Source organism: Gobio gobio (assembly GCF_949357685.1).
Source record: "Gobio gobio genome assembly, chromosome: 8".
In the NCBI taxonomy this organism is placed as follows: domain Eukaryota; kingdom Metazoa; phylum Chordata; class Actinopteri; order Cypriniformes; family Gobionidae; genus Gobio; species Gobio gobio.
This window is the reverse complement of record NC_137114.1, coordinates 28,591,272-28,617,566: the sequence shown is the minus strand read 5'-3', so window position 1 is coordinate 28,617,566 and position 26,295 is coordinate 28,591,272. Positions and strand designations below refer to the sequence as shown.

Sequence of the window (26,295 nt, the reverse complement as noted above, 5' to 3'; positions counted from 1 at the left end):
AAATAAAAACGTTGAAACTAATATAAATATGTTTTTAAATTTTCAATTTACAACATATTTTTGCAGCGTTGAGCAATGTTGCCAATCACAAACATATCCAATGATTTCTTGAACGCAATGGCCAATCAGACGTGTTTAAATTAAAATCCCCTCACAATTCAAAACGCCAGAGTTTTTGTCCAGTGCTAAGATCTGCAAACTCAAATCCTTTCCTTAGAATTTAACTTGAAACACAAAAGTCTGGACAAGTAGGCTAAATAAGATATTCATTATACAGTCGGCTTAATCCATTAGCAGAACTTTGTGAGACCACAATGAATTAAGATTGACAGCTCAGTAATTATAAAAGGGTGATAATCCATACAGAAATTGAAGAAAACACGTATGTTTTGCTGCATTTAGGTCCTCAGTGGTTAGGCTATTTATTACTCACACTGGCTGCCATGCCAAATCACACATATGCTTGCCTATTTATGTGTAGGCTGTTGATAGGCAAAACGTAACTATTTCATGACATTATATTTAAATGTGTTTTTATCACATCTAACCAATAATGTTCTTTCCTTTGACAGAAACAAACAAAAAATAATGACTGTATTTCCAGAAACAGAACGCATAATTTTCTCTCTCCATGCTGAGTTTGTTTTTGTTGGTAGTACCAGCCTCGCAGGCGCACCAGTCAAAGTATGTATCAGGTAGATGTCGCGTGTGCAACTACCTGAGACTTACTTTAAAAAAAGCTATTTCTCTTTTTACAATCTAGATGATAAAACACTGCATTCTGTTGGCAATGATGTAACTCAGCTGTAACGTAGAGTGACCTGGGCTTGGAACTATACTCGAATGACTATTTTGGAAATTATAACATGTTAAATTACTCCATTACTAAAAAGAAATTAAACGCGTTACTGCCCAAAACGGCAGGTTACTCTTTTAGCGCAAGTCGACTTGCATACTTTCATAGTTATTTTAGGCTACAAAGATTTAAATATGGATATTTTTCTTACAAAAACACATCGCTTCGCTTCAGAAGGCCTTTATTAACCTCCCAGAGCCGTGTGGAGCACCTTTTATGATGGATGGATACGCTTTTTTGACCTTCAAAATCTCATTTACCATTCACTGCCATCATAAAGCTTGGAAGAGGCAGGATATATTTTTATATAACTTCAACTGTGTTCGTCTCAAAGAAGAATGTCATATACACCTAGGATGGCTTGAGGGTGGGTAAAACATGGGGCAATTTCAAACGGCAACCTCCTGCAGTTAAGTGACTTAAACTGCAATTCATCGACTGGCCACTAGGCTCCAGAAGGGAGCCCCATGATAAAATGCCCAAATTTTCAGCAGAAGAACACATGTTTACAGCCCGGTACAAATTGTGGTTTTGCTCTATACAGCTAATTTTGCCCTTCATGACAACTGTGTGTGTTGTCACATTATATTACATATAATGTAAATTAATAACTCATTCATTTACATTATATAAAGCCTTAAAGTTCTACATAATTAAGGGTGTGGCCACTTTGAGTGACAGGTGGATAGCCATTTATCTGCTGTCTGTATAGTCACCGCGCCATTTTCTGTTATCCGGGATGGCAACGGCCAGCTCGACCCTACTTTACGCTTCAAAACTGCTCTTCAGAATCATATGGGTGATGTCACTGACACAACGTCCATATTTTTTTATAATCTATGGGTAATTTTCATTTTTGGGTGAACTATCCCTTTAACGTTATAAAAACGTAAAAATGAAAAACTGTTAAGTGAATGTCTTTACAGTGAAAACATTAGTTTGATCTTTGATTAATGTTCGGCCATTTAAATATAACATTTCTATATTATTTGGTCTAAATATCAGTGCATCAACAAAAAAGCAATTTCACGCATAAGTGTGGTATTGTGCTAATTATCAGGTATTAGTGGAACAAAGTTAAAACCTGGGGAGAAATGGCATCCATTAAATGCATCCATTAAAAATCACATTGGGATCAATTGATTGAAAGTCATTACGTAAAGGGTGCTGTACTTCCTGCTCTGGATATAATGAGTAGCTGGTGTGACCTAAAAAGCCACACAGACACATTTATAAAGTATAGAGGGAGGGGAAGTGGAGAGGGAGTGGGGGGGTGGTGGGTTGGGTGGAGTGGTGGTGGGTGTAGGGGTGGAAAACAGGTAGGAGCAGGCGTCAGCTTTCCTTCCCTCTTGCCCCTTACTCTTCCCCCTGGTGGCCTCCCCTAAAAGGGTGGAAAGAGAGGTGAAGTCTTGTGTCTGTCACTATCACAGAAAGAGAAAGACAGAGAGAGAAAGCTCTGTGGTCAGCATGTACAGGAGAAGAAGAAGCGTGTCATTTGGGGGCTTTGGATGGTAGGGTACTTTTCTATTTCTCTCTAGCCTCAAACTGTGACTCAAAAGTTGTGCTTCAGCGAAGTACAGTTGAGCTCAGTGCATTTGAGTTTATGGTAGAATGAGATAAATGTATCTATTTGTTTTTTTTCCCTTTGCTAATAGAAAGTCCTGCATATAATTACTTGCTTTTTTGTAAGATGGGAAATTGTACATGGCTAAGTTTCCTTTTTCATAAAACACAGAGATTTCTATTTAGATATTTTAAAAAGTTAGATAAGTTATAGGAGAGTACATCATCAAGCTAGGTAAAAGTTATAGCAATTTAGTAAAGAGTTCTGTGTTTTAGATTTGCTGTCTTTGTTTAAGGATCTTTTAGACAATATAAAACGTTGTAAAGAATGAAAAGTAATTTTTAACAGCCTTATAAAAGGTGAAAATCAACTGGTATTGACCTTAAGGCTCTTGTTTTCTTTACAAGGGTGAAAACCCCCAAAAGACAGGAAATTGAAATTGATTTCAGTTGCTGCCAAGCTTTTTTTGTGTTCTTAGATTTATTCTAAGAAAGGAAAGACTGTATATTGCAAAAACAATAGACGTGTCCATGCACATACACTAGTTCAGACACTGTTTAATGTTTTTGAAAGAAGTATTTTATGTTCACCAAGGCTGCAGTTATTTGATCAAAAAAACAGTCAACACAGTGATATTGTGAAAAAATTATTACAAATTCTAAAATAACTCTTCAATTGTAATATATTTTCAAATGTAAATTATTCCTGTGATGGCAAAGCTGCAATTTCACGCCATGTTGTAATTCTCAACTTGTAAAAAGCCTTTGGAATTACAGCTTGATGGGAATCATCGTCACATGATCTTTTATACATCAATATGCTGATTTGGTGCTAAATAAATATTTCTCATTGTTATCACTGTTTTTCACAGTCTATTATTATTTGTAATATTATTTTGAGAAATCAAAGTGCTTTCTGCTTCGGCTCTTCAAGCAGTTTGAGATATTTAAACCATCTTTGTGTCACGTTCATGTCTTGTTAAGTTAGCATAGTTTCACTATTTAGTTCTTTGTCATGGTTTTCCTTGTCACTGGTTTGACTGTGTTCTCATTCATTCATTTGTTACCATTGTTTCTGATTCATTGTACCACTTGTTCCATGTTTCTTTGACTGCCTGTCAAAGAATCCCTCTCTTTAGTTCAGTGTTCTGCGTTAAGGTTAAATGGTTAAAGTCAGTGTAGTGTTCTATCGCTCTTGTGTTTTATTAAAGATTCTCTCTCTTGGATTATCTACACGCGCCTGTGACACTTTGAGGAATGAACTCTGTTAAACACAGAATCTGAGGGAAAATCTGTATGCATGGAGCTGAAAATTGTCTCACAGAAATTGTCTTTAAGTGGGAGGAAGTAAAAATGAGAATGGTGGAGGGAAAGAAGGAATAATAATACGTTTTATTTGTATAGCACCTTTTCATAGACAATAATAACAGACAATAGTACAAGGTTTCTCTGGTGTCTCTTAAGTTAAAGCTGAGAAACTGATACCAACCTTTTAAGCGTCACCTTTTTGCACGTTAATGCCGTTACATAATGAGCGTGCAGACTGTTGCGGTTTTAATGGTGGTCCTCCTCTGTGCTTTGTGGTGGGCCGGTGCTGATGTTCTGATAGTGACGCACAGTGACAAAGCTGGTCGTACCTGACAATACACACTGATTAGATGACTCTGCGTCACAAATGGGACCGTGACAAAACCAGCTTTTATATCTTGCACCTTTGCTTACATGAGCATCACTGGCTGCTTTGAGTACTGCTCTGAGCAGCTCTAATATGTATTTTATTGTAGAGAGCATGTTTCAGTGAGACAGATATCAAAAATACGATCAAATAACAAATCTGACTTGCAAAACTGCTTTCTTTTTGCCGCCTTCTGTGAAGGTAGCTGAAATATAGACATATCTAGTCGCTTCAGTTTCAGGTTGATAAATAGGGAAGCTAATTTAAGGCACGGTGGACTTGTTTCTTAGAGAAAATTAATAAGTCAACTCCTCTGTTGTATTCTGATGTATTCAGATGTTGCAGGTAAAGGTGAATGATTGATGGTTGACCCTTTGAATGGAATAGAACATCTCGCTTTCGTCATTTTGCTGTAAATGTTCACACATTCAAAAGGACAAAATGTTTGAAATGTCCTTAATGCATGCAAACGGTTCTCTGAAACTCCTCAGGGGATATGTTGATGTATATCTGCATTTTTTTTTTTTGCATGTGAAATAGGAATATAAACTCTTTCTCCATGGTGCCGGCAAATTACCAGCATGTGTTTGGCCCATCACTCATTTAGCTGAAATGATAAACCTCATGCTGTTCTCCACATCAGGCCTAATGGCAGTAATTAGTCCTCAGTAGAACTACACAAAAAAACTACATTTGAACAGAGAAACAAATAAAATAGGAGTAAATACTCATCCAAGATCATAGACAGACCTTTTTCATCTGATCTGCTGTTTCAGCATGCACAATACATATTTCAGACCCTGAAAAAGTAGATTTTGTGGTCAGAATTATTGGCACCGGCTGTAAAAAAAAAAATCTGCATTGTTTATCCTATGACTTCTTGTTTCACAGGAGTATAAATATGAGGAAACACAAAGGCCAAATTCCCTTTATCATTCATCACAATGAGTAAAACCAAAGAATATTGTTCTGATGTGCGGCAAAAGATTGTTGAGCTTCACAAAATAGAAAGCGGCTGTAAGACAATAGCTAAATCATTGAATAATTGAATAATTAAGAAGTTCAAATCAAATAAAGATGTTGCAAATCTGCCTGGAAGAGGATATGTGTCTATATCCTCCTAATGCACATTTAGGAGGAGAGTTTGAGTGGCCAAAGACTCTCCAAGGACCACAGATGCAGAACTGCAGAGATTAGTTGAGTCTTGGGGTCAGAAAGTCTAAAGAAAATGAACAGACAGCACTTACATCATCACAAGTTGTTTGGGAGGGTTTCAAGAAAAATCGTTCTTGCTCATACAGAAACAAACTCCGGCATATTCAGTTGTCAGACACGACTGGAGCTTCAAAAGGGACCTGGTTCTGTGGTCAGATGAAACTAAAAAAAGCTTTTTGGCAGCAAACCCAGCAGATGGTTGTCTGGCTATCACCAGACCAAGCTCAATTTAAGATTAAACATTGGTCTGGGGAGTCTGCTCTATATTTTGTACTGCACAAGAAGCGTGATAAACGAGCATAAATTAAATGACTCTGTACGCAATTGGATAGTCCTTCAACCAATCAGACCACAAGAGGCGTGATCAACGGGCAACGACCCATCGCTTCTCTATCCGTCATCGTGTTAAAACCCGCCAATAGCGCGCCAGGTGGATAAGCCAGTCTGTGATTGGTTCCCGCAAAAGTGTAACAGAAGCAGTAGAAATGAATGTACAGGTTTCCAGACTGAGCTGCAGGGCGAAATCAAATCGTCGGCAGATCAGGCTGGGTTTACCCTAAGCAGATGGTGCAAACAGGGATAAAAAGTACCCCATGTCCACGGTTAAATATACTGCTGGATCTTTAATGTTGTAGGCCTATTTTTTTTGGTGGAGGTCCTGGACATCTTGTTCAGATACATGGTATCAAGGATTCTAGCAGATAAAAAAACCTGATGGCCTCTGCTAGAAATCTTATAATGGGCTGTGGTTGGAACCCTATAGAAAATGAGTGGGGTGAACAGAAGAGAAGAAGCACCAACATGGAGCTGGGAATCTGAAGGATCTGGAGAGATTCTGTATGAAGGAATGGTCTCTTGTCAGGTTTTCTCAAAACTCATCAGGCATTATAGGAGAGGTCTCAGAGCTGTTATCTTGGCAAACGGAGGTTGCAAAAAGTATTTGATAAAAGGGTATATATATATATATATATATCAAATAGCAATTCATTTACTGTACCAGTTGACATGTAGAAGTCCGATTCAAACCCGCACCTAACACAACATTTTATTTAGAGGATAAACCACGAAACACAAAACCAACTTTGAATTAGTGCAGGGCGATATGGCTGAAAACTGTATCACGATATAAGTGTTTCACATTGGTCGATATCGATAATTATTGATATGTTTTATGACCTATTTAAAATAAGGACCAGGAGAAAAATATTTTACATTTAAACATTTTTATTTTAAACTTAACCTTCCTCTGATTATAATCCCCTCAGTTATAAAGGCAGAAATGTCAACACAACCATGGAAAACACTCAAATAGTTAAAATATAAACACAAGTCTAAAATCACAATGAACACTTAACCATTATCTCTTAACATTAAGGTGCAGTGCCTCCGTTATTTCTTTGTTACCGTTTAGATGCTTTGTCATGAGGCACTGATGCAGAGTACCTCTCCATGTAGTTTCAAAGGCTGAATCCGAAATCGCCCCCTATATCCTTAAATATGGCCCTATTTGAGGGGACAGCCATTTGTAGGTGGTGTCCAAAACGATAGTAGACGTTATTGAGTGCACTCATTCAATCCCACAATGCACCGCAATAACGAGTATACAGCTGATGTACACACAGCGGCTGTCCGAATTCGCTCACTTGTTTTCATTCACTCCTTCAAGTGAACTATATTAGTGTACTAAAGTAGGGAATAGTGATTGAGGGTTTAGGGGGTGATTTCGGATTCAGCCAAAGTCAAGAATAGTGAAAGTAGATGAAAAGTATAAAGAAGGCTGGTAAAACAAGTTTGTGGTATTACCAGTCTTGGTGGGGACGATGGTCTTGCAGACGACATTGGTCAGACTTATACAATCCAAAAAACTGCCATACTGGCTAGCTGACTTGTTTTCCTGTTTTATCAACAATTTCCTCACTCGCTGCGGCACTCATTTTCCACTTATCACTCCACGCCGGTTCTGTTTAAGAATGCAACATGAGACAACGATACGGCGCAACCCAAACTGATACAGTTACATGATTGGCTGTTAGCCTGTCACTCCCTACGTTGCTTGGTTACCAGAGAGTGAGTGCCTTTGTTCATGCAACTAAACTTGCTTCGCAACCTCTGATTACTTCCGACGGAGAAAAAAAATGATCAAACGTTTTATCGAACACATTTTTTATTGATATCGATTACGTGTCTATCGCGATACATATCGTTATCGTTTTATCGCCCAGCCCTACTTTGAATGATGTTTATCCTGCTGCATCAAAGGGCAATATATTTAGTAAATAATGACTTAAATTTCAGTCTATTTCTCACAGAAAGCTGTCATATGACTTCAGAAGGCATACAGACTATTTTTATGACTCTCTTACGGAGTTTTTGTCCTTTTTGGAGCTTGATAACTGCTAGTAAGCATCACACGGGTATGAAATGACATGTTGAATAAAAGCGGGATAAATTAATTTTGTGGCTTTTTCATTATTAGTAATTTTTCTCTCTTTCTCTCCTGCTTTACAGGATTGACAAGTCCGGCATTGCCGCCCTGAGAACCCGGTGAGTCTCTCTCTCTCTCTGTGTATGTGTGTGTTTCGATCCATCTAAATCCATCTAGTCTTAATGACACGTCTGAATATTCAGTCAATATATCTGCCATTGATCCAAGAATCATTTCACTCCTTGTGCCCATGCTAATCCGACTTTGTGTGAAGTCTTTGGTGCGAGATCTTCACACTTGCCTGTTCTGTATGACCGTCTCAACCTTCAAGTGTCTATCAGCCTGTCTGGCTGGGAGGGACGGGGATGAAAGAGAGGCGAGTGGAGGAGTGGAGGCAATAATCGTGAGCTCGGTATAGACAGAGACGGACTGACATCAAAGCCCCCCGCTGTGGATTAGCACAGGTGGCCTTTGTGTGAGGATGTGTGTGAGGAGGACAGCATGCTCAAATTTATCAGATTTTGTCATGTCACATTTCTTTTTGTGTGTCTCTGTGTGTGTTTCTGTCACGAATAACCGTTCCTGATGTCGCTCCGTGCTTACTATTTATATTGGTCTCCATGGAAATGAGTTAACAATGGACCATCAAAAAATGTGTGTGTGTGTATTAGAACAGGACGGTGTGTCTCGGCTGGTTGTCTATGTAGGGCTGTGTTTTGCCGGGCAGAATCTAACCAATGATTTCCCCCCATCGCATCTGCAACTACAAAGTGAATGGTCGGCTCTCTCCACCTGAAGGACAGGGCCACATTAGAGGAACAGCATAATCAGGCCCTGTGTGTCTGCCTGTTTATGCAGGTGCTTTTGTTTATTCAATAAAGCTTAGTGTTATGTGAATATGCTTTAGAAATGGTAGGACAGAGAGGGAGAGACTGAAATAGAGAGACTGAGAGGAGCGAGCAGTGTATTCTGGGTGCACCTCTCAACGTGTAAGATGCCTCGCAAAATCTGGTGAGTTTTTCTGGTTTCTGCTTGAGTTTTGAGTATTTTATGTTGCGTTTGCATATTTGTTTAGCACCGTTCTCAGCGTTGGCAATAAGAAATGTTTCTTGAGCAGCAAATCAGCATATTGGAAGGATTTTTGAAGGATCATGTGACGCTGAAGACTTTCAGTTTTGAAACATCAGTTTTGCGTTGCAGGAATACATTACATTTTAAAATGGAAAACATATATATTAAATTGTAATAATATTTCACAATATTACTGTTTTTACTGTATTTTTGATCAAAATGCAGCCTTGTTGAGCATGAGACGTTTTTTCAAGAACATTTTTACTGATACCAAACTATTGAATGGTAGTGTATTCTATAAAAATGATATCTATAAAATGCTTTTATATTAATATCATACAACATTATAATATAATAAAGTATATAAAAGATGTAAATAAGACTATCCATTTCTGATTGAAGAATGATCACAGAGGAAAATTGTTAATAGGTTGCATTTTCATAGCTTTTGGAGACCCGAGGATCTCAGTTATGTCTCATTTAAGTGTCCGTTTTGTTTCAGATGTTTCTCCTAAAACGCTTCAGAAATAACATAAGCTGTTGACACAGTAAGAGCTATAACATGAATGTGCATCGCATAGGATAGATAATTTCATCTTGGAAGAATTTAATGACTAATGTTTTGGAGTTCGTATTGTAATCCAAGTAAGTAATCCAAGCACAGCATGTGATGTTCTTGAGGTCTGAAACTGATCTCTATTTAATCTTCTACCTAGGAGGAACAATTTAACAAAACAAAAGCTATTAAAGGGTTCCTTTTCTTTGCTGTGGGATGGTATATTTCCACTTTCTGCTTTCTTTCTTATGTATTTTGATGTTCTTAAAAACGTGTTTAAAGCATGAATACCCAGTTTAACAGGGAATTAAGTTGCATTAGATTGCTGTCTTGATACTGGACTGGAGGTAAAACATCTGACACCTAAATGAGACAACGCCTGAAGAGCTGTTTCAGCTGTCACAATTGATCACATCCCCAGTACTGTGATTTAATTATCTCCCCCACAACGATCTAATATTGGACCCAACAGCCTGTTCTAGGGGTGCTGTGAATGGCTGACGGCGGTGACATTAAGTATCTCTGAAAGACTGTTGTCCTTTATCTATAAACTAATTTGGTCCTAGGTCAGCAATCTGCCCCTGAAACCTTCTGCTGTGTGAGACTACAGACTTGAAATGGGCTGTTTAGACCGAAAAGACCACAGAGTGCTCAGACTGAGTCATTACTGTGCATGTATCGGGGGAGTATAGTGCTGAACGGCTGTTTGGGCTGATCTGAGAACGGTGTGACTGCTCAATACAGTGTCTTCTGGGATGGCGCTGTGTCTCCAGCCACATCTGCAGCTGTGTCAATTATGTCTGTAGTCCTACAGGAGGCAATTAGAGGCATAAACCCACAATTACCCATTACACTGAACAGAGACTGAGAGCAACAACACACACGACTCCAGACGGCATGGAGATGAGTTTGCTGCTCTCTGTCTTACGAAAATGTTAAATGTCAAGGAGCATAAATTTATCTCTGCTCTGACCTTCTGCAATATTTTTCTTTGCGCATTTAATGTAAGATATAGGTTATTCATTAATCCATCACAAAATCTGTAAAGTTTCTATACACTAAAAATCTGTTTATTCACTAAAATAACCTGCTTTGTGCCTAGAGGCCAACTCGGACCTTTTTTTGTAAGGATTTGTAAGAGCAATTTGCATACGCTTGCATAATATCTTTATAATAGGTTTCAGTGAGATCTCACACTTGTTTGGCACTAGAGGGCAGCAGAGATGAATGTATAACGCATACACAATCAGGTTTTTTTGTGTGTGTAGTTGTCCTCCAGAGGGCAGTGCTCTTGAATGTTTCTGCTTCTTTCAAAAGGACATTGTTTATATTTATTCATATTTATTCCATCCCCCCAAAAACTACTTGCACTTTTCAAGGTCTGCATTATGCATTATGTGCATTATGCATTATATGTGTTGCCTGGGAATTTAACCCTTGCCATGACCTCAACATTGCTAGCACTGTGCACTAGCTGTCAATGCACACATACATTCATAATAATAATAATAATTAATATGATAATATAATAATAATGATGATAAAAATAATGTAATATTAATGATTTTATTTATTATTATTATAAAATATATGAATTAATATAATATTCAATATAATAATAAAAATAATTATACTACTATTAATAATAATATTTAAAATTTAAATACAATTAATATAATTATTACTTATATCATATAAACTTAAGCAAATTACTGCTGTTTGAATTGCAAGTCTTTCCGGTTCGGTAATATTAATAATATATAATACGCTTTTTATTTATTATACTATTAATATTATGTAATATTTTAATTAATAATATTAAATATATTAATAATACTTAAAGTACTCTATGATTATTAGCAATAATAATATTACAATTTAGATATAATTAATAATATTACTTTTAATGTCATATAAACTTAGAAAATAAATTATTGCTGTTTGAATTCATTTTTGCAACTTTTTCAACTCTTTTCAGGTCAGTTATAATAATAATAATAATAATAATAATAATAATGTATTATTTAAGATTAATTTATTAATTACTATTATTATAATACAATACATTTAATTAACATTAAATATAAGTATACTAATCATATTTACATTCAAATAAAATATTATTATTACTTTTATTGTCATATAAACTTTACTGTGTGAATTGTTGTTTGCAACACTTTTCGATTCAGTAATAATAATAATAATAAATGTCATTTAAATTTAAAAAAAATAAATAAATACTGTTTGCAACCCATTTTATTCATATAATGTACATTTTTTGAGTGAAACGTTAAAAAAAGTAGGACAAGACTTGATTTTAGCCACTGGGATTTCATTAGATTGTGAAAAGTGGGTGTAATGGAGCCAAACCAATTGGATCTTACAACAGTGTCTAAAGAGCTATTTGGCTTTTAGTCCACATTATGTAGTTGCTGCAGTGGAAAAGGAAAATTGTTTTGGAGCAAGTTATTAGTTTTTTTAATAGATGAATTGTTCACATTAAGGCTGGGAATGTACTTTGAATTTGCAATCAAACAATGAAACGAAACCCATTTAACAGGTGTTTGGTGTGAAGACATTCAGGAGAACTTGAAGTTAGACCGCAGCTGACACATTAAAAACGCATAACATAACATAATAGTATCGTCTCATTGTCTTTATTTTTAATGAGTGACATAATGAAAGAGGGTCGCATCATTTGTAGGAGGGGAAGAATAGAGCTCAGCATGTTGACAATGTGAGACGGTCTCTCGTGGCTACGATCATGACAATGGAGTAGCAATACATCAGAGACAGTAGAACATTCCAGGCTACGAGAGGGCTTGTTGCCATGAGAAAGACAAACATAATGAAAGCTACATTGTTCATCATTAGCTTTGAAAACATCTGGTGCTGATTGACAGTGCTGAAGTTTGGACTGTGTGGAATATTTTGGCTATTCCCTGTTCAGCTGTTTTGGATGCCATCGGCATTTGGCATTGCTTCGGCCGAGACAGCTTGTGTTATTGTTATTGGACCCACAGCCACAGATGCTAAATGATTATCACCAACTGTAGAATTATTATTTCTCTTCACCTCCTACTTTTCTATCTCTCGCTTTCTTTCGTTCACACAAACACACGCCGAGTGCCAAAATCTGTCCATGCAGTGTTGCGGACTCGTGTACGACGATGACTCCTCCACAAATCTGTCTTCAGAAGCAGCTGCCCTCCTCTCCTGACAAATATTTACTACTCTGCCCCCATTGCAACGTTCTGACGGCTCTGATAAGGGCACCATCTGGCAGCTTGATTTTAATGGGGCTTTTAAGGGCCATAAAGAAGCCTAGAGCCCACTGGGAGGATAGCTCATGGTTCTCTCCTGTCTGAGTAAGAGGGCTAACAGAGACCTCCGGCGGGCCTGAGCGGAGATCTTAAAGGAGCGCTTAGATTTAGTCCTTTTATGTTTTTTTTGTTGCCTTGATTGATTTCACATAAGGGCCAAACGTCCTTGAGATGTGGGCGGTTACAGTGATATTGGATGAATAAATCCCACATAACCCTTCTAGGATGTGACACTCACCGGGTGAACTGTCAGTCAGCTTTTGTTTTAAATTCATCTCGTAGCCCCAAGTCTTTTGTGATGTCCTGTTATCCGCGTATCCGTCGAAAACCCGCTGAAGCCAGGAGACTTACTGCATATACAGTGTGTAGAAAATTAAAAACTACCTCAGTGACATGAAAGATAAGTGTGTCAAGGACTCCTTTTATTGATTGAAGTGGTGTCAGGCAGCTTGGAAAAATGAATTTTGATGAGCGTGTGCTGGGCAGTGGCGCCGCCGCCACAGGATGAGTTTCTGAAAGGGATCAGGGTGAGAAAGAAGGATAAAGAAGTGAAGGTTGAGGATGGTGTAGAAAGATTGTTTTTGCTTCATTTGTCTTTGCTCTGGATTCACACTTAAAGCCCCCGAGGTGTTGGCAGGTCATGTGAGCAACCAAGGAGGTCTATGATTCCTGGAGAGAGAGAGCTTGTTATCTGTTAGCTTTCCCATTTATCTCAATGGAGTTCACATCTTTTGTTGTTCCTATGTAAATATATAATCAGTGTTGGGACAATGTAACGACACTACATAATTTAATTACAAAATAAATGTAACTTTAAAGGAACACTCCACTTTTTTTGAAAATAGGCTCATTTTACAAGTCCCCTAGAGTTAAATAGTTGAGTTTTACCGTTTTTGAATCCATTCAGCCGATCTTTGTATCTGGCGGTAGCACTTTTAGCATAGCTTAGCATACATCATTGATTCTAATCAGTCCATTAGCATCTCATTCAAAAAATGACCAAAGACACTTTCAATATTTTTCCTATTTAAAACTTGACTCTTCTACAGTTACATCGTGTGCTAAGACCAACTGAAAATGAAAAGTTGCGATTTTCTACACCTATATGGCTAGGACCTACTTTCTCATTCCTGCGTAATAGTCGCGGATCTTCGCGGCAGTACCATGGCATATAAATATGAATATTTTTAATAATGACATATTATTTTTTATTTTGTAAATAAAACGTTGTGCTTCACTCGTGTCATAATATTCACGTAAAACAGCTTAACATACAAAAACAAAAAAAAGTATTTGCGACCACCGCAGGTGCTCCTGCTTAGTTGACGTGCAATGGCTCTTGGGCTAGTAAATCAGCGCATAATGTTCTCCTATGCTACGCTGATTTACTAGCCCAAGAGCCGTTGGCCCCGTTTGACGTTAGCTAAATATTTTATAATATATGTTTAGTAAGCAGGATTTGATGGCCGCATTCCTAGTCTTATAAAATGCAATTCAATGTGGAAGTAATCCAAGTATTCATAATACGTTACTCAGATTGGCGCATGTAATGAACTGTATTCCCTTATTCATCGTGTCAGGCTGTCTGTTGCGATGTGTTCATCGCGCGAGTTCATATCAAGTACAACTCAACAATTTAACTCTAGGGGACTTGTAAAATGAGCCTATTTTCAAAAAAAGTGGAGTGTTCCTTTAATCCGTTACAGTTACTGAGAAAAAAATATGTAATTAAACTACAGTTACTTATGAAAATGTTAATGATTACAAAGGAAGTTACATCTGAAAATTTCTGTAAAAAGCTGGGACATGTTGAATAATATTAATTTGCGATGCTATTCTGATGCTTTTGATTGGTTCTCTTGTTTGAAATTGCAGCGTAACCTATATATAACTGTAGAATTATTATATGTAACCTATTACATTTCCAAAGTAGCTTTCCCAACACTGATTATATATAATGTAATGAATATTTGTGATGCATTTCAGTACCAAATTGGTTATTGGTCAGTATTGGAGATTTTTAATTTTTTTTATTCATTGGTATGAGCATAAGTATATAGTTACTTAAATTATATGTCTAATATCTATTCTTTATCTAAATATCTATTTGTACAAAATATTACAGAAATATTTGCAATATATAGATAAATATCTGTATATATGTTATAAATATAGGTTTTATATATATATATATATATATATATATATATATATATATATATATATATATATATATATATATATATATATATATATATATATATATATATATATATATATATATATATATATATATATATATATATATATATATATAGTGAGGAAAATAAGTATTTGAACACCCTGCTATTTTGCAAGTTCTCTCACTAAGAAATCATGGAGGGGTCTGAAATTGTCATCGTAGGTGCATGTCCACTGTGAGAGACAATCTAAAAAAAAAATATCCAGAAATTGTTTTACTATTTATTTGTATGATACAGCTGCAAATAAGTATTTGAACACCTGTCTATCAGCTAGAATTCTGACCCTCAAAGACCTGTTAGTCTGCCTTTAAAATGTCCACCTCCATTTATTATCCTAAATTAGATGCACCTGTTTGAGGTCGTTAGCTGCATAAAGACACCTGTCCACCCCATACAATCAGTATGGGACCACCGTTTCCAAGGTTACTGTTGGTAATACACTAAGAAGTCATGGTTTGAAATCATGCATGGCACGGAAGGTTCCCCTGCTTAAACCAGCACATGTCCAGGCCCGTCTTAAGTTTGCCAATGACCATTTGGATGATCCAGGGGAGTCATGGGAGAAAGTCATGTGGTCAGGTGAGACCAAAATATAACTTTTTGGTCATAATTCCACTAAACGTGTTTGGAGGAAGAAGAATGATGAGTACCATCCCAAGAACACCATCCCTACTGTGAAGCATGGGGGTGGTAGCATCATGCTTTGGGGGTGTTTTTCTGCACATGGGACAGGGCAACTGCACTGTATTAAGGAGAGGATGACCGGGTCCATGTATTGCGAGATTTTGGGGAACAACCTCCTTCCCTCAGTTAGAGCATTGAGGTTGGGTCGAGGCTGGGTCTTCCAACATGACAATGACCCGAAGCACACAGCCAGGATAACCAAAGAGTGGCTCTGTAAGAAGCATATCAAGGTTCTGGCGTGGCCTAGCCAGTCTCCAGACCTAAACCCAATAGAGAATCTTTGGAGGGAGCTCAAACTCCGTGTTTCTCAGCAACAGGCCAGAAACCTGACTTATCTAGAGAAGATCTGTGTGGAGGAGTGGGCCAAAATCCCTCCTGCATTGTGTGCAAACCTGGTGAAACACTACAGGAAACGTTTGACCTCTGTAATTGCAAACAAAGGCTACTGTACCAAATATTAACATTGATTTTCTCAGGTGTTCAAATACTTATTTGCAGCTGTATCATACAAATAAATAGTTAAAAAATTATACATTGTGATTTCTGGATTTTTTTTTTTAGATTATTTCTCTCACAGTGGACATGCACCTACGATGACAATTTCAGACCCCTCCATGATTTCTAAGTGGGAGAACTTGCAAAATAGCAGGGTGTTCAAATACTTATTTTCCTCACTGTGTATATATATATATATATATATATATATATATACACAGTGAGCACAGTGGTAGCACTTTTATATATATATATATATATATATATATATATATATATATATATATATATATATATATATATATATATATATATATATATATAAGTGCTACCACTGTGCTCACTGTGTATATATATATATATATATATATATATATATATATATATATATATATACACAGTGAGCACAGTTGTAGCACTTTTATATATATATATATATATATATATTATATATATATATATATATATATATATATAAAACCATTGATTTCTCTAGGAATGAATGGCCTGTAATCATTCGTGCAGATATAATAATAATGTTAAAACTTTAATAATGATATCCTAAATATACAAAAAGTGAGAGAAAATGAAGACATTATTTTTTATTTATATAGATTTCTGGGTATTTGTCGAGGCCCCCTGATTCACTGGGGCTGTAAGCGGCTGCTTACCTCGCTTGTTGGTTTTTGGTCCGCCTCTGCTGACAAATGAAAAAAATCTAATATTGGCAGATTCATATAACCATATAATTCATATAACCAATCTGTTTCCGATATTCCAAATTCTGAGTATCTACCGAGAATATCTATACCTGTGTGTGTGTGTGTGTGTGTGTGTGTGTGTGTGTGTGTGTGTGTGTGTGTGTGTGTGTGTGTGTGTGTGTGTGTGTGTGTGTGTGTGTGTGTGTGTGTGTGTGTGTGTGTGTGTGTGTTGGAACTTATGGTCAATCAAGGGTTCGTACAAGGTACTTAAAGTGCTTGAACTTTTTTGACATTTAAGTCCTGGAAAACCTTTGAAAACAGGCATATTTAGGAAAAAGTGTTTAAAATATTGAAAAACAATATATTTGAAATTATCTTTTCGTGGAAAAATAACGCTGCAACCTATCTGATATAGATTGACCATTTCGCATGACTACGACGAGTGTGATATTGCTCATATAAATATCCAAGTGATACAGCTTTCATTCTTCAGGTCTATCATATATTCATGAGAGAACCATTTTGATTTATTAGTTTATTTTTATTTATCTATTTACCTTTTTTTTATTTTGAAAGATAATAAAGACATTGTTTGATAAATGAGATGATTGTAGTCCTTGAAAACCAAAAAAGTAGTGCTTGAAAAGTCCTGGAATTTCATTTTACAATATCTGTACAAACCCTGTCAGTCTTTTATCTCACAATTTTCTTAATCCACACTACTTCATTATAGAGGAAAACAACAAACAAATAAATAAAAAAAATGACAAAGACTATATTATAAAGAAGGTGAGTAGATAAATCACCAGCAAAAGTACTTCTAGAAAAAATCTTTGGTACACAGTAATCGTAAAAAATCTAAACATTTAGTGAAACAATTCATTGGGGGAAAATAAAAGTGAGTTTTATCTCACATTTCCCCAGAAAGTTTGAGTTAGAATCGTTTATAAGAGCACAATTATAAGCATAATGAGGCTATAAAAGCGGACTGAGCTTACCTTTTTGGCGTGATTACATTTAATCTCCTCGACAGCCTCTGTAGTCCCATTTAGTTACTTGTTAGCAACCGCCTTTTTCAAGGCACGTAACAGCTTAAAAAAATCACGAACTGGGTTAATACTGATGTATTTTATGTCGTAGAATAAAACGTGAAAGTATCTTGAGCTTGTGTTCACCATAGACATTATTTCAGCCATTTAAACAAAATCCCATTAAAAAAACTCATTGATTTTAGGACGATGGAACCGGAAGTGCTAAAATGCTAACTCGCTTCCGCGTTTTGGCCTAGAAAGTGATGTCATACCTGCACCACTCTATTGGGAGATAAGAGGGTCCGTGGCTCTACCATTGGAAAAAGCGTAATGGCTAACTTGGATCACGTGTGCCTTGATAACCAATCACATTACAGCTTTGACGTCATTGAATTTCAAAAGTTTTGAAAAGTTTGAAAGTTGTGTGACAGTCAGTCACTGTTTGCGGATACCCTAAAAATTATTGAGAAGAGCCATTAACTGAATTATGTCGCGCAATAGTCCGTGACTTATCAGCATTTTTTTCTGGTATATTATATTATAGCCATTCAGCAGTTTTTGATAATTTTTTTCTTCACAGTTTTAAATTTCAGTTACTGTGCACACGATGCCAATTCACAGTCCTCTCTACTCCAGCGTTGTGATTTAACAGACACTCGGTAGCGAGTTCCACATCATTTAAAAACAGCAATAAACTCAGCTAGATAAAGTCATTTTATGCAAATCCACAGACCTTTATCTACAGATCAAGTAATAATGGGAACATTAAATAATCTCGGAGAGAGTTTTACCATGCTGACTGTCGCAACCGAATGTGATATGGTGTTTGAATGCTGAACGGAGAATGACTGCAGCTGCAGTGGAGGAAGACTTTCCGTGAACTTTAATTTTACAAATGTAAATATTCATCTGTCCTACACATTATGCTATCGAATGGCTTCGGAAGACTTGGAATATAGTGCACGAAAACAAACGCCTTCTGTGGAACTTAACTGTAACAACCATGTGTACTCACAGTATCAGATTTGGGTCGGTCCCATCTGACTGTTACCCGAACGGGCAAAAATTTGAGTTTTCCGAGCCGATACCGATACTGTATATTGGATTGGTGCATCCCTACTTAAAAACACAGGCAAATCTTTCAACAGAAGGGTTGAGAAGATAAGACCAGGTTGCATAAAGTCTAAAAAGTCCCCTTTTCAATGAGATACAACACAAGACACACAGGATGTGGCCAAAATTTCTATCATATTTGCTAAATTGACTCTGACCTCTGTTGTCCTCTTCTTCCTTTTCTCTTTGTTCCTGCTTTCTCGATCTCTCTCACTCTGTCTTTTTACATAAGATATGCATGAAAAGAGGACCTGCAGCTGGATTCAGTGTGCCTCCCATCTGCACTCATAAATGACTTTAGAGAAATCTATTAAAACTAAGTCTGGTGACTGTTTTCTGTCTGCGTCACAGATCAGAGAGAGAGAATCGGTTGGCTTGCTTGTGGATTTAAAGCTATTATTGCCATTTTACCTGTTACTTTTCAACATAGGAACCTCACAGCTGTAGTATTGGTATAATTCTCTGTATATCATATCGATTGCCTGGTATTTACTCCTCTCCTATCAGTCTATCCTGTTGTTCTTCCTCTCTTCCAGCAGGCATCCGCCCTTCTCTGAGGGGAATCGGGGCAGGGGCTAAACAATTGTCAGACCAAGCTTTTCAACCCTCTCCACAAACAGAAGGATGGGACCAAATTGATTTATGACTCAAATTAAATAAATGACATTTGCAGCAGAAGAGGAAGAAAGGGTTTGGGAGGAGGAGGAGGAGAGGGGGAGATCAGTCTGGGTCTAGTTGACTGGACGCATCATGGCGGAGCAAAAAAAAAAAAGAAAAGGAGAATGTTCTGTCTGGCCAAGAGAAAAACAGGAAAAGAGAGGGGAAAGTATTGGACAGAGATTAGATGCAGAAGTCTTTTTAATACTCAGGCAAATCTGTGCATTCGCTGAAAGAATCTTATTTTGATAGAGCCGCCGTAGAACAATGGTGCACTCCGTGTCTCTTGAGCCAAATTAATTGGAGATGATAACCTGCTTTTCCAGCACGGAAGGGCAGCTAAGCAATTAGTAGCTGCATAAAGATGAGAAAACGTCAGTCGTAGTGCATTTCAGAGAAGCATCTTTTATATCCTCTCAAAATTTGTATTAATGAATTAACAGCACATTGATTTCAGTGCCAGAGTGTGCTATTTGCCTTTGGGAGAAAATATTGAAAATCAAAATCGTTAAAGGTCCTGTTCTTCGTGATCCCATTTTTCAAACTTTAGTTAGTGTGTAATGTTGCTGTTAGAGCATTTATAATACCTGTAAAATTATAAAGCTCAAAGTTCAATGCCAAGCGAGATATTTTATTTAACAGAAGTTCCCTTTCAAAGCCTACAGCGAACGGCTGGTTAGGACTACATCCCTGTACATCCTGCTTTAATTACGTCAGTAGAGCAGTATGTCCACTAACCTCCGCCCACAAGAACGCGTGAAAAAGGGGGCGTGGTCTTGTTGCTCCCGCGTGGAGAATAGGAAGTGTTGCGTTCGGTTGCGTTCGTATAGTTTGTTTGTTGCCATGTCGTCGAGACGCTGTTATTTTCATCCCGGAGTCAAGTCACCTTTGTTTGGCTTTCCCAGGGACGCTGTACTTAGAGATCATTGAGCACATGCATCCCCGTTATGGTGAGAGGCGTGACCTTTCCGGTAACGTGCGCTCTGCGTGCCCTAAGCTGCTGTCGAATCACAACACGGGAACCGCTGGCACAATCAGAACTCGTTACGTGTTTCTGAAGGAGGGACTTCATAGAACAGGGAAATCTTTCAAGCCGTTTTGAGGACAGTGAAAACAGCGGTATACAGATAAGTAAATTGTGTGAAAAATACTGTGTTTTTTTACACGCGAAACATGAACACATGTTATATTGCACACTGTAAACACAATCAAAGCTTAAAAAAACCACGAAAAACGGGACCTTTAAACCAAACGGGTTTAGTCTAAATGTAATAACACATCCTCTGAAATGTCTCTCTCTTTCCACTGGTGTCACTGATAACGATAATGTTAACTATAGGGATGTACCTATATATATATATATATATATATATATATATATATATATATATATATATATATATATATATATATATATTAATGGTAAATTATGTTTATTATATTTTATGTTAAAAAAAAGTGAAATGCGCAAAGTGAAATGTAAGCTAGTTTCTATAAATTTAGACGTATAGTATACCGTTCATAAGATTTTTGTTCATGTTTTTGAAGTCTTATGCTTTGGGCTGGATTATCCAATGCATTATGGGCACGGCCCAGGGGCCCATGCGCACTTGTTGGAAAAACACGCATGTCATTTAACGTCTGCAGTGGCGTAGGCCGTAGGGTGTGTGGCGCCTAAAATAGCTTTTGAAACGTTCGACCAGAGTTCGAATCCACTTTTTGCCAAACTCGCTCTTCTCCCTTTTCCCATCACATCAGATTGGAAAGGCATTTATTTTCAATAAAAAAATAATAAAATATTTGAAAAGTGGAAATAAAGTGCCTAACGACTGTTTAATAATAACGCGTTTTTCTTGGTTAGGGTGAGTGTATGCAGGGCTTTATTGTCCCAATAAGGCGGCATCCATTTAATAATTTTAATAAATATAGTCTTTTACACTCTAGTACTGTATCCTGTTAATGTACAATACTGAAGTGCAAATAGTATCTGCCACTATTTATAAGTAAATTGTATCTAACAACTATTTGCACTTATTGCAAAGAACCGCTCATTTTATGTAGTGTAAATAGAATATATCGCTATTTTCACTTTGTGTAAATAGCATCTATTGCTAAGAAAATATGCTATTTTCAGTGCAAGTAGCCTCTGCCTTCAGATAACGACACAGTGTATAACCAATAAAAAGCATTCTGATATTTAAAAAAAAAATCTAAACAATGATATAATTGGTTAAGCGTAGAAAGCATGTAAAAGCCCACGTTGTCTTCAAAAAACCCAGCACTGAATCTAGAGGACTGTGGGAGTAGTCGTCGTAGTTTAAAATGAGTGAGAGAAGTGGTTTTAGTAAACACAAACGAAAAGGAGAAAAAGAGGAGAGGGGGCCTACAAGACATTGTGCTCTCTGGCCTTGAGTTCTTAATCCAGGCCTGCTTATGCTCACAAAAGCTGAATTTATTTGATAAAAAAATACAGTTAAAAACAGTAATAATGTGAAATATAATTTCCTTTTAAAATGTAATTTATTCCTTCAGAAATTCTTCTGATTTGGAGGTCAGGGAGCTTTTTTCAGTGTTGAACACAATTGTGCTGCCTACTTGTTTTGCAGAAGCTGTGACCATTTTTTCCAGAATTCTTTGATTAATAGAAACTTTATAAGAACAGCATTTATTTGGAACTTTTTGTAACTGTAAAAGTCTTTACTGTCACAATTGATTAGATTTAGAGCATCCTTGCTGACTCAAATTTTAAACGGTAGGGTATGTTGAAATTAAAAATGAAGTTGAAAGTCATGAAATATCTTTTGAAATCTGCAAAATATTGCTTTTAACAGTGTTATTCAAATGTTGTGCTATTCAAATGTTTGATGATCACAGAGGTCATTCAGATCCAAACGAGCTTGGAAAAAAGTTTCTAATAACTTGATTCCATATACCTTCATATATCTGTCATAATCCTCAATTGGATGCTCATTTATAGGATAATACTCATTAACCAAGTTCCATGTCACAGATCTATCTCTTCTAAGGGCTTCAGTTCTTCTATAAGTGAAAGATTTGTCACGTTAACCTCCAGGCGGCCTGTCATATTGCCTATCCACAGGGTGCAGACATTTGCAAATGATAGATGATCTGTCGGCCAGTGTGCCGGACGCCCTGTATCGGAGCAGAGAGGTCTTAATAATTACAGTGACGATTTATTTTTCAGAGACGAAGTTAGAAACTGCCATGAAATGATGAGGTGTGAGAATGAGATTCTTGAGCTACTGAGTTCAGTGCAGAGCGGTGTGGGAAAAACACAGCTCCTCTGGGGTTTGTCTGGAAGCTAATAGACGTCAGATGAGAGTTTTTTTTATTCCTCAGGTTTTAATCTTTATGACGTTGTGGCATGAGCCAGGAGGGATCGGTTTCATGATGTTGCTCACCGTACCTCAGGTGACCAATCCTTCACTCGGCCCAGTGGGACTGCGGTTCTTCTGTAAAGTGAAATGAAGTTCTTATAAATGTGTTTTTAAGATATCAAGAAACACTAAAAGTGCTCTTTGTTATCATACAGTTATTATTCTGCTAACCAATATAGGCTTGCAGCATTGTTTTTTGAGATGTTTTTGATGTCTGATTCTGTAGACTGAGGCTTAAAATAGGTGACCAATTACCCAGATTTTAGTAAATGAAGCCTTTGACACCTTTTTGACACTTATTCTGTCTCGAAATTTCTCTGTAGAAGTTATCGCGCCACATATCAATGACATTTGCAAAGGTCGTGCTCAAATCGAGTTTTAATTTCCATAACATTTGCATTTTCTCAATTACGCTTTTGGACCAAAGTGACTGTGCAAACAGTCAACTGGTGTAACAAGTACAATTACAGAAGGCATACCGAGGCAAAGCCGTAGAGAACGAATAAGACCGTCATTTAGATATTAACTTTAGATCCGCTGTTCTTAGAACCGAGGAAAATTACCTTATCTTTATTAACCTTCAAAGTAATGACAGAAATGCAGTGTCAACAGTACTCTAGGGCAACCCAACAAAAAAATATGATGCATTATAGACATAATAGACTCAAGATAATTAAAAAATGATATTCTTTTAAATGTCATAACAGTAAATGTGATCACATGTCAGGACCTTACTGTCTCATCTCATTCAGACTTGTCTGTGCATTGTTATACTTCATGCCAAGTGCATTGCACATACACTTTGAACTAACCTTGACTGTTAATAATAGCATTGCAATCTTTTAACACAAAGATATGAAGTAAAAACACAAATCGCTTTAATGTATGATGATTATAATTGCTCTGTAGTCTATATATTATTAAAATCTGCCTTAAAAAACATTAATTCATTGGGAAATGATCCAAGAAGATTTAAGTGATGACAGCTTGATCCTAAATCATGTTTGAAAAAAAAAAACACAGTCGTAAATTGAGTGCCTGGCCTTGGAAACGCATTGCGCTAGAGGGTTGTCATCATGGCAGAATGACCTTACCTTGTTTAACACATTTGCTCTGATAAAGACGTACAGAGGAGGGAACAAGTATTTGATACACTGCCGATTTTGCAGGTTTGCCCACTTACAAAGCATGTAGAAGTCTGTAATTTTTATCATAGGTACTCTTCAACTGTGAGTGACGATATCTAAAACAAAAATCCAGAAAATCACATTGTATGATTTTTAAGTAATTAATTTGCATTTTATTGCATGACATAAGTATTTGATACATCAGAAACGCAGAACTTAATATTTGGTACAGAAACATTTTGTTTGTTTGTTTGAACACCTGTCCACAATCTCAAACAGTCAGACTCCAAACTCCACTATGGCCAAGACCAAAGAGCTGTCAAAGGACACCAGAAACAAAATTGTAGACCTGCACCAGGCTGGGAAGACTGAATCTGCAATAGGTAAGCAGCTTGGTGTGAAGAAATCAACTGTGGGAGAAATTATTAGAAAATGGAAGACATACAAAACCACTGATAATCTCCCTCGATCTGGGGCTCCACGCAAGATCTCACCCCGTGGGGTCAAAATGATCACAAAAAACGGTGAGCAAAAATCCCAGAACCACACGGGGGACCTAGGAATGACCTGCAGAGAGCTGGGACCAAAGTAACAAAGGCTACCATCAGTAACACACTACGCCGCCAGGGACTCAAATCCTGCAGTTCTGAAGTTTGCTAGAGAGCATTTGGATGATCCAGAAGAGGATTGGGTGAATGTCATATGGTCAGATGAAACCAAAATAGAACTTTTTGGTAAAAACTCAACTTGTCGTGTTTGGAGGAGAAAGAATGCTGAGTTGCATCCAAAGAACACCATACCTACTGTGAAGCATGGGGGTGGAAACATCATGCTTTGGGGTTGTTTTTCTGCAAAGGGACCAGGACGACTGAACCTTGTAAAAGAAAGAATGAATGGGGCCATGTATCGTGAGGTTTTGAGTAAAAACCTCCTTCCATCAGCAAGGGCACTGAAGATGAAACATGGCTGGGCCTTTCAGCATGACAATGATCCCAAACACACCGCCCGGGCAATGAAGGAGTGGCTTCGTAAGAAGCATTTCAAGGTCCTGGAGTGGCCTAGCCAGTCTCCAGATCTCAACCCCATAGAAAATCTTTGGAGGGAGTTGAAAATCCGTGTTGCCCAGCGACAGCCCCAAAACATCACTGCTCTAGAGAAGATCTGCATGGAGGAATGGGCCAAACTACCAGCAACAGTGTGTAAAAACCTTGTGGAGACTTACAGAAAACGTTTGACCTCTGTCATTGCCAACAAAGGGTATATAACAAAGTATTGAGATTAACTTTTGTTATTTATTGACCAAATACTTATTTTCCACCATCATTTGCAAATAAATTCTTTAAAAATCAGACAATGTGCTTTTCTGGCTTTTTTTTCTTTCTCATTCAGTCTCTCATAGTTGAAGTGTACCTATGATGAAAATTACAGGCCTCTCTCATCTTTTTTAAGTGGGAGAACTTGCACAATTGGTGGCTGACTAAATACTTTTTTGCCCCACTGTATGTTGTATTTTATTTAAGCTTTATTTCAATTAATGAAAAGGATTTTTTATAGTTTTAGTTAACAATAATAACACTGCCACAGACACTTTGATTTTATTTATTCAAAATAAAATAATTGCTGTTCAAATCAACATTTCATGTCCATTTATTTAGCATTTACTATTTATTTAGTAAGTAACCATGAAATAATCTGGATATTGTACAATCAGCTGGGCATTATCATAAAAATAAACCCTTTACAAGACTTGCCAACCTGCCCGAGTTTATTTTTGCGAAAATGAGCAGCCGACTATTTTCCTTTACTTGCGTTTAGCACTGACAAATAGAATTCAACATTATTTTCACTTTACTATGTCTTCCAGTTTAAATATTGCTTATTTGGTATTTAACATGGCTAATTTGTCATTTCCAAAGCAATTTACTATGTAGTCTGTGAAAGTGTTGTCTCCCTGGAGCAACATAAGGCTAAGATGACCCATTTAAAGACTCCATGGTAAAAGAGTTCACAGTACTGTCCAATTACCAGATCACTCTTACCTGTCTCAATACCTGTAAGCATTTAGTTTCAGCATTTTTTTTTATTGGTTTGCTCTAACTCTACATCATTGTCACACAATAATTATATCAGTAAGATGGTCCACGAGTAGGTGTAGTGTAAGT

General features: G+C 36.9%; 1 protein-coding gene across 2 annotated transcripts in view; it reads left to right on the top strand.

The window, feature by feature from the left end:
• The window catches only part of rap1gap2a (RAP1 GTPase activating protein 2a), a 100,408-nt gene that overhangs the window by 15,241 nt on the left and 58,872 nt on the right, over positions 1 to 26,295 (top strand). For both annotated transcript variants that reach the window (XM_079823102.1, XM_079823101.1), the window contains exon 2: positions 7,818 to 7,853. In XM_079823102.1, coding sequence (XP_079679228.1) covers positions 7,818 to 7,853 — 36 coding nt within the window. The remainder of the gene's footprint in view (positions 1 to 7,817; positions 7,854 to 26,295) is intronic.